This window comes from Berghia stephanieae, chromosome 6 (assembly GCF_034508935.2).
Source record: "Berghia stephanieae isolate SIO BIC M18660-M18661 chromosome 6, UCSD_Bste_1.3, whole genome shotgun sequence".
Lineage (NCBI taxonomy): Eukaryota > Metazoa > Mollusca > Gastropoda > Nudibranchia > Aeolidiidae > Berghia > Berghia stephanieae.
In genome coordinates, this window is record NC_088365.1 from 16,188,133 (window position 1) to 16,202,062 (window position 13,930).

Here is a 13,930-nt window from a genome sequence, read left to right on the forward strand (position 1 = left end):
GCTAAAAGTTAAATTTAAATCGATGTTAAAATTGATTGACTCTTCTTAATTATGAATGATCCGCTTACAAAATCGTTTTACACTAACCTATTCGATGTCTCACTTTTTAAATGAAAAGAACGGCTGATTTCTGTCATAGGTAAATGCACAATGATCTAACATGAGGGGGAAAAAAAAAGGGGGGGGGGGGGGGATTCATTAGATAAATAGATCAATGAACGGAGTAAAAAAAAGATGGTTGAAGGGGGGGGGGGGGGGGGTATTGATTTCAACATAGCAACACCCTCTAAGCACCTAGGTGGTATTTGACTCACATAAGGAGACAGCTAGTGTGTTATTGTTTGTTTTGTGACACGCGACACGCGTCACTCTATTACCTTTTCGTGGTGTACATAATTAAACAATAGCGCGCATCGTTATAATATTATCGTTATGCCTCCTTTAGGGTCAACTAAATAATTTGTCAAAGGGGTTATTGCGGTTGGAGATCACCTGTATTGATCATAGTTTAATTTGGAAACAAAAACAACGCACATGTGTGTGGGGGGAAACAAAAGATACAAAAGTGTGTGTGTGTGTGTGTGTGTGTGTGTGAGAGAGAGAGAGAGAGAGAGAGAGAGAGAGAGAGAGAGAGAGAGAGAGACAGGGGAATGGATTTTATCACTTTTACTACAATAGCTTTCCAAAGGTTGTCTAAAGTGTTTCAATTCTACATATATAATATATAAAAGAAACAATAGATAGAATGCGCTTGGCCAAGGAGTTCACAACATTGCCATCCGGAACTATAACGGACCAACACACAAACTCTGTGTAACCATGAACTTTTATAGTCTGGTTAAGACAGTTTAGTGAGAACAACTCACAAACGCGGATGGCAAAAACAATAACAACGGCCTGAGTGACGTCATCTTCGAACTATCTATACTTAGCTATATACACATTTACTTGCCTTTCGGTGCCTCAAGGGGGATCGCTGCATGCTACATAATTAAATACTACTCGACTAACACCAATTGTGGCTGGCACATTAATGACACATTATATTTGAATAACTATCATTCGGACATAATATTACAATTGTGTGTAACGGATCGACTACTGTGAAATCCTCTCTGGCTGGCAACTAAATTTTAAAAAAACCCAGAAAAGATAAGAAAAAGTTATAAACACACAGACATACACACACAGACACACAAACAGAAAGACAGCAGCAATTAAGAAACAAAATAAATTAATTAATCAATTAAACAATAAAACAATAAAACATTGAACAAAAAACTAACGGACAAGAAAAACAAAACAAAAACAACTAAAAAGCAATGAAAAAAAAACCAACAAACAAAACAAACAAGAACAGAACAATTTTTTTTTTTAATAGAGCAGAGCAAAGTTTATTGCGTATTATCAACGTATGCGTTAGAATAAGAAAATAAAGATCATCTTTATTGTGTTGTCACAGGCAGTCAAAAGTGGCGATAAATGGGGAGGCACGGGGGGGGGGGGGGGGGGTTGATAAGTTAGCTGAAATAATATTATATATCTAATTATTGTAATGATAACATGTTGTTTGTTTTGTAATAGCAAAAAAAAGTTGTTAAGTTTGAGCTCCAAAACTTTCTTTGTTTCAACTTTCTTTCTTTGTTACAGTTACAGTACAGGTCTTTGTCATTTTGACATAAGTATTATCTGTTATCCAATTAAAAACATTTACATTACTGCAATACTCAAAACAAAAAGAAAAAAGAAAAGAACAACACCAATAAAAAAAAAAAAACAGAAAAAAAAAATAACCCAAAAGAAATGGGTATTTCAAGTTTTGGCCACAAAAGTGGTCCTTCAAAAATCGTCGACTAAATTGACCATCATCTTGTCAAAATCTCTCAAACCTGTGAATTTTATGAAGTCTCAGGTTTGATTTTTAAAAAATAAAGATGAGGGGTACGGACAAGATAAGGGTCATTTTAATCGATCGATATTTGAATGGCGAGTTTTCTGACCAAATTTATAAATGTATGTGTTTTTTTTTTTTTTCAGAGTGCAGTAGAATAGTTCTCTCTCTCTCTCTCTCTCTCTCTCTCTCTCTCTCTCTCTCTCTCTATATATATATATATATATATATATATATATATATATATATATATATAGATAGATAGATAGATATTTGTGACAGTAGATAAAGGATGATATGAGAAAACGGCCTTGATGTTTTTGTCCCTTGTTGATTATTATTGAAATCAGCTGTTTTAACCTGTGTCAGGAACGACCATCAAAGGTCACATAGTTATATCAGGTAATATACATTGTTATCAAGAAAATAGAAATATGAAGAGGGTGTAAAGATCACGACTGAAAATAATATATTATTTTTTACAATTGTTACCATGTCATTATCACCGCGACCACCCCACTGTTATCCACATTCCCAAAGTAATGTTAATAAAAATGATGATGATAATACAGATAATAATAATAATAATATTATTATTAATAATAATAATAATAATAATAATAATAATAATAATAATAATAATAATAATAATAATAATAATGATAATAATAATAATGATAATAATAATAATAATAATAATAATAATAAACATAATAATAATAATAATAATAATAATAATAATAATAATAATAATAATAATAATAATAATAATAATAATAATGTTTATTATTATTATTATCATTATTATTATTATTATTATTATTATTATTATTATTATTATTATTATGATGATGATGATGATGATGATGATGATGATGATGATGATGATGATGATGATGCACTTCTTCATGGAGATTTAAATACGAGAGAGGGAGAGAGAGAGAGAGAGAGAGAGAGAGAGAGAGAGAGAGAGAGAGAGAGAGAGAGAGAGAGAGAGAGAGAGAGAGGGGGGGGAATTAGAGAGAGAGAGAGATAAAACAGAGAGAGAGAGAGATAAAACAGAGAGAGAGAGCTAAAACAGAGAGAGAGAGAGAGAGAGAGAGAGAGAGAGAGAGAGAGAGAGAGAGAGAGAGAGAGAGAGAGAGAGTAAAATGAATAAATGAAAACATGACACCTTTCTCTCCGCATGTAATGCCGACAATTTGTCAGTTCCAATCACTGTTTGTGGCATAAACCTACCCATGCTATCCGAAACGCGGGGTGTTAATATATGCATCACGTGACACGAATCGCCAATCAACGTCTCTTTCTTGTTCGGAGGAATGCACTCGCCAAGCACTCGGGCACAAACGTGGGAGACGAAGTTCATGTTACTCTAGTGTGTTGTCAAACTTCGGAAGTGACAGGTTGTGTTATTCAATCCGAGTAAAAATGGATTAAATTGTGTTTACATTCGAGTTGGATTATATATTTACAGTTTTAACTATGAACGGAGTTGTTTTTCACTTTCATTCACATTTTGGATAAGTCCAACATAAAAGTAAAAACTTCCAAACGAGTTCAATGTCGGGCCAATATGGCCGCCGTGTTGTTGCACCTCTGTTTTGCTTTTGTTCTTGGGGTGTGTACAATTTTTCCACCCGTAATAGCGGGACGATGCCCATCTTCATGTTCATGTTTGGGCAATAATGTTGATTGCAGCAAACGGGGCTTGATCAACGTCCCTACGGATATAGAACCATGGGTAACAAGACTGTAAGTACCAAAACTTTGCAACTTTTTTTGTTTGTTTTGGCTCTGTGGTACCCCCTCCGCCACTCGTCTCTAATATCGACCTACTTTTCAGTTCGCGATTGAAAATAGTAAGAAAATAACAACAGCCGTCTTTTTGCAGTTTTTAAGTTTTTAAAAATAATATTAACGTATAAATTTATTTTTTGCATTGCAAACGGTTTGTTTGGCCGCTTAATTTGTTACTCTACAGCTGTTTTTTTCCTCCGCGAAAACAAAATAAAAATCGAAAGTGTGTAAGTTGAGAGTAGAGCGAAGTCTCAGCTCTCCTACTCCTAGCAATGGGCAAGCACGATTGCAGCTGTCAAAGTCTACTAATGGAGGATAAAAAAAAGTGGTTTTGGACCACTTTCTAATCTTAGACTTGCTCTCTGTATTTGAATTTCAAGATTCGATTAATAAACAAGTAAAGCTAAGGACCTTATATATAATCTGCTGAGATTAATTATGACTGCTGTTGTGAACCTGCTCTTTAACTTTAACTTTAAATTAGTCACTTTACATTTTTTTTATTTTTTTTTTGTCATTGAATTGCCGTACTTTATTCATATTGTCTATTTCAATTTAAATTCCCCTTTTTAGAGGTTTCTTTTTCTGCCTGTCTGACGCTATCTTTTGATTTTATTTGGTCTTGTTTGTGTGTGTGAATTTTTTTTAATGCAGGTGTTAGTGTTAGTTAGGTGAGAGTTAAGAGATTAGGGCGGGGGACTCAAAAAAATTTGGGGTTTTGGGAGGGGGAAAACTTTTTAAAAAAATAATTTTGGGGGTTTGGGAGGAGGGAAACTTTTTTTTTTTGTTTGTTAAAGTCTCTCCTCTCCCTACTCGTCTTTTTTTTTTTGTTTAAGTTTCCCCCCTCCCAAACCCCCATAATTATTTGGGTCCCCGAGTTTGCGGTAGTAGTACCGAGATTAGAGTGATTTCTAGTGTTATCTTCTAGGCAGCGCTCAGAAAATTTCACACTGATTGCATTGCCTTTTGTAATTTTACTGTTGTGACAATGATTTGTAAGTGTAATAATTATAATAATGATGATAAGGTGGCGTTTTTATGAACATTGGAGGTGTACGAAAACCCACTGTTTTTATGCACCTCTGAAAAATATAACGATATGTGTTGAATTGTAAGCCTCACTTTATAAGACGAAGACATACTGTGGACGTTTCTGTTTTCCCTTTTATCAACAAAACACGACTTATTTTCTGTAAATAGACCCGTGTACGTATATGAGCTTTAGATTGTAGTATAGCACAGTGCTTAGTGATTGATTACCGATGTACGTTTATGCAATGATAATAAATTAAAGAATGATAGCAATAATTTAAAAAAATCAAAGGTGAAATGAAACATGGTACATACTGATCTCAATCAAATAAGTCAATAATTTTAGAAAATTAAAATCAAATATTTTTTTTAACATGGTAAAACGTTTTTGAAAAACAACAACAACAAAAATAGAAGAAAATTAAGAAAAAAACCCAAATACAAAGACAAAGACGCAGTAAACAATTACACTGATGATAATGATAAAATATCATAAAATGATAACAATCGACGTTTACATTTAAATGCACGTCAATAACACACTGAATGATACCAATGTTTTTTAGATTAAAATATAATTAATAATGATGATGATAGTAATCATAATAATAATAGTTTTATTTAAAGTTTTAATTATATGTCCATTAACTATATAACAACAAAAATGATGTCTTTCTCAATAAATTAAAAAATAAAATTTTTTTTTTAATGTCCACAATGGGATCGAACCTTTCAAGGTTAGAGTCTGACAGCTAATCCACTGCGCTACGGAGTCACCTGACTGTTCATAACATTTAATAAGCTCTTTCTTAAACCTTGTTTCACTTTCAATGCAAATTCTATTTTCTGGTTTTAAATTTCGATTTTTTTGGACTATTATTTTTTTAAAATATTTATTAACAAAGACGTATCTACCTACAGATGTCACAATATAACTGTTGCCATGTCCAAATACAGACACAGCATCGCTGATTAAATTGGGTGGAATGTGCATTTGTAACGAAGGTGCATAAAAATGATCCGTTAAGATACACCGTAATTATAGTCCTTTGATATGATGGTGTTACTGTATAAGTTTGTTCATTTCTTTAACATATTCATTTCGCAATCACATTTTTATGTAGTTGGTTGTGTGATATAATGGCGTGTCTGAAAATTTTGTTAAAATCATATTCTCAACCATATATGAAGCTAAACCTTACAATAGGTCCTCGACTCAGATGGACAAGTTATGGAAAAATATATAGAGAAGATGTCATTGACAGCTTTAAAATAAAAGTAGACAGTCCTGACAGTCCATGAAGATTGTTTTTTTTTTTTGTTTTTTTTTGGGGGGGGGGGGGGGGGTATTTTGTGTGTGACTTTCACAATTTTCCTGAGCATATTATATTCGACTTGAATATTTTGAGTGAAAGTTAGAGCTGCAAATACCTTCTCCTTTTTTTATCTTTTTATTTTATTATTTTTTACTCTTGCTGTCCTTTTATCAATGAATTCTTTTAAAATTTAGAGATAAATAATTGATTTGATGGACTGCAGTTTTTTAAAAATTTCACTGTTATTGTCATTTTTCTTACCATCTGAAAATGTAATGCAACCAAATTATAAATTTCGAATAACAGTAAACTGCATCATATCATAAATTTTAGTTATGCAGACCTAATGAATTCCACTTGGTAAAGGATTTTGTGCTGAAGTTACAGAAAAATTACAGTCAGTGTACTTATTGGTTTATATTAATCTGTTAACTTATTTCCCTAAATTTTAAGTTAGATATATAATAATTAATAAGGACTGCTTAGAGGTCAACATGTTCTTATATATGTAGTCCTGAGAAGCCAAAGACCGAATTGTTATGGGCTCATTGTGTTGTCATGTGAATAATAATCTCAAGCCAATGCAAAACATTGTCTTTTACAACAATGTTTTATTGAACTCATAATTGCGTTCCGTTATCAGTATCAGACCTCAAATTTGCACACATGTCAAAGACCTTTAACTTTAACTCCCTCGTGAAAAAGGAAAAGGTTCAAATCAACATTTTCCTGATATTTTCATAACTATGTCCATCGTTTACACCAGTAGCAATTAAAAATTGTAATGATTTTTTAAAAAATGCATTCCTCACAAACATATTTTATGTTATGGAGCTCTTTGTTAATAGTGATTTTGAACTGATTTTTATACTTTTGCGGTCTTTGGATATAAAACTCTGTGTGATATCTATTCATCACAAACATATTTTATGTTATGGAGCTCTTTGTTAATAGTGATTTTGAACTGATTTTTATACTTTTGGAGTCTTTGGATATAAAACTCTGTATTACTTCAACTTATGATTATCCCGTTCTAGTCTCCTCTATCTAAAGGCCCTTTAAATTGAGACATTCTCGATTTGATTCTAACCTTAAAAACCCGATAAATGGACCTCATCAATCTTTTATTTTATAGATTGATGATACCCATTGAGCAGGTTTTTAAGGTTGGAATCAAAATCAAGAATGTCTCAATTTGAAGGGCTTTAGATAGATGAGGCATTTGTCCCTATTTCGTTTATTTGGATTACAGATATGTGGCTGTATTTTTTGCCTTCATATTTCATGTTTTAAACCTTTATCTTTTTCTTATTGTTCTATTTTTGAAGCGAAAGACAATTCTAGTTGATGTTATGGACTCAATGTTAGAAAGTAACAGGGGTATTACGTCAGTGAAATGGATTCTGACTCTTGATTCTAAGTTTGGAGTATTTAATTTTATTTGATTCCTTCCATGCCATTGTTAAAAAATAATGTAACATAAATTCTAGTTTTCTGATCACTTTGTCTTTTAATTTCATTCTTTACATCGACTTTACCCAGGCATGAGAAGGTGAGTAAGTAAAATTAGACAACAGCAGCAAGAATTAAAATAATAAAACAATCCCCCATCTCCTAAATTCTTGCATATTTCAACCCTTATTTTGTCTTTATTTACAGTGAATTACAATCAAATGGGATTAATGATATACGACCAGATGATTTCAAACGACTTTCCAACCTGACTCATTTGTAAGTAGACTTTTGTATTTTATTTTATATTACAGAAGTTTTACTAATTTTATTTAGATTGAGGAATAATATCCGTCTTATGTGTAGTATTATCCTATTCATTTGATGGAATTGTCGGCTCTGTGTTCTTATTAAAAGGTTTGCAAGATGTGTCATAGAGAGGTAACCTGATGATCATCCCAAAAGATTGTTTTTCCTCAATTGGATATCGAACCTCAGACCTTTTGATTACATCTCATATGTGCTTCCATTACACTACATAAGTGGTGTCTGGCTTTTTGTCACTCGTACCTTTCCAATTTTTTGTTTTTGTTTTTTTATATCCGTTTCTGCTCCCAAGATTCTTATTTGGACAAAGTTCAGGTCAAGTGAGCTATTCCATAATGTTTCAAAACTCTTATTCATATTTTGTTTATTTTCTCTCACTTTTTGGATTTATTCGAAATCAAATTGTACTCAGCACACAATACTCGTGTTTTATCTTCACCCTTTTAATTTTGTTAGTTGAATTATCTTTATCTTATCGTTTTCGTGTTCAGGCACATTGGTGATTGGATGTTGGACAAATTTGTTAGCTTTTCATTTATTTTGAACAGGGTAAAGTTTCAGTAAAGGAGGTCTAACATAATCAAGACCGTTTTTCCAAGTGTCTTTATCGAATATTTTTTGTAATGCAAGGTATCCCACTTGTCCAAATGACAGACCATTGGGTAACCACGCTAGTCTCTTGTAGCTTTCTTGTCTTGTTTTGGCCTTTGTTGTCTTGGCATTTTGACAATCAATTTGAGCCCTGTAAATGTTGGTCTATGAATCCTGCATTGGGCAACGTAAAATTAAGTCCTTGGACAGGCTTCTAACTTAAACTCATATTTTCTCACCCCACTTAGTGCATAATGATGCCTGGTCATAATAGCTTGTCTCTGTTAAAATTAAGATATTGTAATAGCTCTTTACATTTCTCATATTTCGATCGGAGCCTTCGTTAATTCTATTTTGTTTAAGGGCGCTTTATGTGCATTTAATGATTATTGTGTCATGTGAATGGTTCTCCTCCCCTCCTTTTTTTTTCCTTCGTTTAGTCGAGGGGGGGGGGGGGTTCCTATGTGATTTTCAGATGTCATTGATACTTTTTTGATTGGCAGGCACATACTTTTTGGGGCCAAATTTGGCAAGTCATATTTAGAGAGATTTTTGAACACATTGTTATTGTTTTTTTTAATAGCATGCGAAGCTCTGATGATTAAGATTCGTATAAACCATTGGCTTCCAAGTACTAAGTTGTTTTATGTTTTATTTTTATTTTTTTTTAAAGAAAGGGGGAGGGGGCGTCTCTTAATTAGACTACATTTGTCACTAAAGGGTTTTCCCGTTAACGCGATTTGTATTGTTCTACTGACTTGGTCTCCACGACCTTGACTACATTGTACACCTGGGCAGAGCGGCTATCTTGCTAACTGTGCTTGACAAAATTAATTCAAGGTTTTTATTCCTCGACCACCTCACCTGTCAATTTCAAATTATAGAGCCTTGTTATCTTTCCCGTCATTACTGCTATTTTATACCTGGGCACGCACGTTATGTCTGGCAGGTGGCTGGAAAAAAGTGGAAGAGGGGGGGGGGGGGGGTAATGCAAGTTTTAGCTAATATTGTTAAGGGTCCTGTATCTGTTCGTTTTGCTTGATTTAAGTTAAACCTGACATATTCTCCTCTCTCTCTCTCTCTCTCTCTCTCTCTCTCTCTCTCTCTCTCTCTCTCTCTCTCTCTCTCTCTCTCTCTCTCCGTTGAGCTGTTTTATGCTCGGCGAGCTAATTGTCGTCGTTTCATTATTAATTTTGTTTTAATGTACCGTTATCGATGATGTATTGTTTGTATATTATATCATTAGTAATCATTGCAGCCTTTCTTATAGTCTCGTTTCGGCATGCGTTTGATCATGGATTTAGATTTACGTCTCCTTGTTTACAGGCCAGTTAACCTTACGCATTTATTATGGGCTCAATTTTACATTGTTATATGTGGAAGATAGGATTTTGTTTTGATTTGATAGTATTTCCTTTGCAGCATTGAGACGGACCATCAACCTGTGTTCATCTGCAGGCCTGATACTAATAATCATACTTGATATGGACTCATTGTTATAATGGAAATACTCTCAAACAAACGGAAAATGTTGTCCATTACAAAACAATGTTAAGTCACGCCCGTAGTAATCGCGTTGGGAGTACAGACTTGCTATTTTGTGCACATCGAGACGGACTGTAACAATTTTGGTCTTATCGGTGTGCATAGATTTATTTCAAACAAGCACAATAGAGAAGGTTCATGATGACGCACCGGTCATCAACAAAATTACATTGACGGGTAGAGTAGCCAACTCAGTTTTCCGGTGCATGCGCACAATGTCCTTATAATGATGCATTCAAAGTTGTGGCATTCACCACACGCTATCGTCCGCTTCTTTCCCCCCGAGTCGCAGACGATTGTCGTTAATTTTTGTTTACTTTGGGGACTCGAAGACTTTAAAAGTTGCTTGATTTTATCCTCTGGTCATAAGGCTAGTCGGGGGAGTCATTTTATTCTTTTTATCACCGTTGTTACAATGTCTTTGCTTGGATTCGCAGGTGTCCTTTGTAGCCGGCTTTCTTTTTCTGTAGAAAATTGTATTATCATTGAATGAATATAAGGGAACGGTATTGTGAAATCTGATAGTGTTGGTATTGCTGTTCGACATTGTGCCGATTTTCTAATTTCTTTTTATTGGGGGTTAGTCTGGGTTGTTGCTTTGTGAGATTTTTGTTGTCTGAAATTAATTTCGTCTTCTCTTTTGTTCTCTCTCTCTCTCTCTCTCTCTCTCTCTCTCTCTCTCTCTCTCTCTTTCTTTCTCTCTCTCTCCGGAGCATGTTTCTCATACATCTTCCATCCGAAGAATATTCCTTATGTCGTCTTGTCGTGTTTTTTCTTGTTTTATTTTTTCCTTTGTTTTTTTAAGGAGAAAACTGGATTGTTGTTATTTCTAGTTTTGGATATAGAAAAGAAAATCCTTAAAGTACATGGCTGAGTATGGGAATATGCATTTTACCATATTGTTGGCTCCACCAATTTGATCCCGTTGGGGGGGGGGGGGGTTGGTCTTTTATATTTGTGTCCGATTGTCAGCTTTTCTTTCGTTTCTGTTGTAGATTTCTATGCTGAAACTGCTGATATGTCGTATGATTCGGGGCTTTTTTGTGTCTGCCTGGATCATTCCATTAATTAAAGCACTTTAAGGGCGGGCTAGATATTTTTGCTTTGTTATGACATCACTGTTGTCTGTCCTGTCTGCCATTTTCACATGCCATAGTGGTGACGGACCAGTTACATTTCATAAAACAAGAATCATCACTTGCTGACGTCTGTACATTGTATGTGATAATATAACTTGTATATGCCAGCCGAGTGCTGTTCCGTGTTCGCTGGTGGTTTTTATTAGTCTAATGCATGCTTGTGTCATAATTTGTTTCCTTTTCGTGTTGCATCAATTGTCGCCTTTATCTCTCTCTCTCTCTCTCTCTCTCTCTCTCTCTCTCTCTCTCTCTTTCTCTCTCTCTCTCTCTCCCCTTTCCACTCAACATCTTATATAAGTCTAAAGATTAGATCCCTAGAATTCTGAGTTTAATCTGAATCCGTTGGGTTGCGATGTGGTGAAGACACCCCCAGTTTTTGTCGCTCCATGGGTTCTCCAAGCGGTAATAAACCTTATCCTAGACCGACTGACTTAAAATGGCTTTGGTGGTACTGTCGATTCTTTAAATAATGGATATAGATAGTATACGCTTGGCCAAGAAGCTCACAACATTGCCATCCGGAAGTATAACGGACCAACACACTAAACTATGTGTACCCTTAAACGTTTAGAGTCTGGTTAATACAGTTTAGTTAGAATTACTCATAAGCGCGGATGGCAACAAAACAAAAAACAAACAGTAATAAAGACCCGAGTGACGTCAACTTCGTTCTATCTATACGTATTTTTCAAATTGTTTCTGGCGGCAGTAAAAAAGGAGTAATTGAATTAAGAGGTGCGTGTTTTCTTTGCGACTTGATTATGGTTATGGGCCACCGATCGTAGCCATCGTTAAGTAAAAGTTATAGCCTAGAAAACACGAGTTTGACGTCATTTTTTAAGGTTTGTTCATTGTCTAGTGAGTTTTCGTTAGTAAAGCTCAAGGAAACAATACAACTCACGGTTTGTTTTCTTTTGTGGCCTAAGACTTGTCTTGTGGCGTCATTTTTTGGTCAGGGTCAGCAGTAACGATGGCTACGCACCGATTGAGGGTAGTGTACGAGTAGATGTTAGTTTCACTTTCTTTTTTTTTCTTTTTTTTATTTCATTTCTGTACTTGCAAATTATAGAGCTGTATAGCATGATAAACGTACGAAAGAAAAAAACAACGAGAAGAAATATGGGTTTTTTTCCAAACTGCGATCAAGTTGCTGCCAGTGAACACCTGTCTAATTGCAGTGTTTACAGCATGACTGGAGGTGGTCGTGTGGTCACCAAATTAGTCACGTCGGCAATGCGACTGTGTATTTATCTATGATATTGACGTGTTGATTAACCGCTCGTTTTTTGTTTTGTTTTTGTTGTTGCGTTAATGCCATTTGCCCTTTCATCTGATTATTCATTCAAGACCGTTAAATAGCGTTAATGGTCATGGTGGCGCTGATGACATGTTGTTGACAGTTCTATTGTAACAGTTAGATTATTATTTTACTCTGCCTCATTCTTGCAAAACGCATTTTTAAAGATTTATTTTGTGTTTTGTTGTTTTTTTTTTAAATTTTTAGGTGGATAGATTTGTGACAAACTTCGTTCTTGTCACGTGACACGTGGTCAGGGCTTAACTGAAGTCTCGTGTCTTTAAATTGGTCAGCAATTTATGGTAATTTCAGGCGATTGGATTTTGGGATGACGGTTGTCTGGCCGGAGTGATTGAAAGAAGAAAATGATATGGAGTCATTTTTTTTTTTTCAGAGGTCTGTTAATATGGTTTTATTGCTCTTGTTGCCATAATACAATATGGCCTTCTCTGTCGTGTTTCGCACGTCGTATTAAGCAGTAAAACATATAAAGTCACAGTTCCTTTCCATACTAAGTACTGAATGCCAAATGTCAACCATGTATTAAAAGCTATAGGACTCTCTCTCTCTCTCTCTCTCTCTCTCTCTCTCTCTCTCTCTCTCTCTCTCTCTCTCTCTCTCTCTCTCTCTCTCTCTCTCTCTCTAGAGCTTCATATTGGACAACTCTTACACACAGCTATTCTAACTTTGCTCAGTTATTATTGTCTTTCATAATCCGTCTCTTTCCATTTTTTTATTCAAACATTTTTTTTGAAGTCAATTTTCTCTTTTGCTACATTGCTTCCCCATGCCTTCATTTGCATTTGTGTGTCTGTCTGTGTATGTTGCACGTCATTGGTCGGGGTGCCGTCGTTGTGCTATTGATTCTGTTGTATGCCGTGTTCAATGCTCACGGGGTTTATATCAACTTGCTGTGTTGATAAGATATGATTGCAGTGGGAGGAAAAAACGGTTATGATTTTATTGCTAGCTAGTGTTTGGGGCAAATTTATTTTGTCTCGTTTGTTTGATTTATATTATTGTATTGCACAATGGCAGGGAGCGAGAGTGAGTGAGTGAGTCTGCGTAGTTTCATTCATTACGGAGATAACGTCTCTCTCTCTCTCTCTCTCTCTCTCTCTCTCTCTCTCTCTCTCTCTCTCTCTCTCAAATTATTTTGTCGACATTTAATTCTTTATCCCATATTCCAATCCTATCGTTAGCTGTGTCGCTACGACCGTTTCTTTCATTTATGCAGACCGCCCTGCCTACTACTACGAAAATTTCGTAGCATTACGAACTTTTGGCCTCACTTTCAGAACTTCATGGGCATCTCTAAGCAATTAGAATTAAAGTCTATGCCAAACTACATAGTTTTAATGGTTTTATGTGTTATTTAATCCGTGGGGAGAGTAAATTGTCGATCTATGATCTATCACATACAGTTGACTGTAGCGACTACAATTTTTATCTCCTTAAAACTACGAATTTTTATATATTCAAGTAGACAGGTCTGTTTATGTAATACTTTAGGTCCACAAGGCCCATAGTATTGGACTTT

At 34.8% G+C, this 13,930-nt stretch overlaps 1 protein-coding gene across 1 annotated transcript in view; it reads left to right on the forward strand.

Moving 5' to 3' along the window:
- Nucleotides 1-3,215: 3,215 nt before the first annotated feature.
- The window catches only part of LOC144974568 (uncharacterized), a 57,495-nt gene continuing 46,780 nt past the window's right edge, over nt 3,216-13,930 (forward strand). Inside the window, exons 1-2 of the mRNA XM_078917567.1 lie at nt 3,216-3,646; nt 7,699-7,770. Of these exons, the coding sequence (XP_078773693.1) occupies nt 3,468-3,646; nt 7,699-7,770 (251 nt within the window). The 5' untranslated portion in view covers nt 3,216-3,467. The remainder of the gene's footprint in view (nt 3,647-7,698; nt 7,771-13,930) is intronic.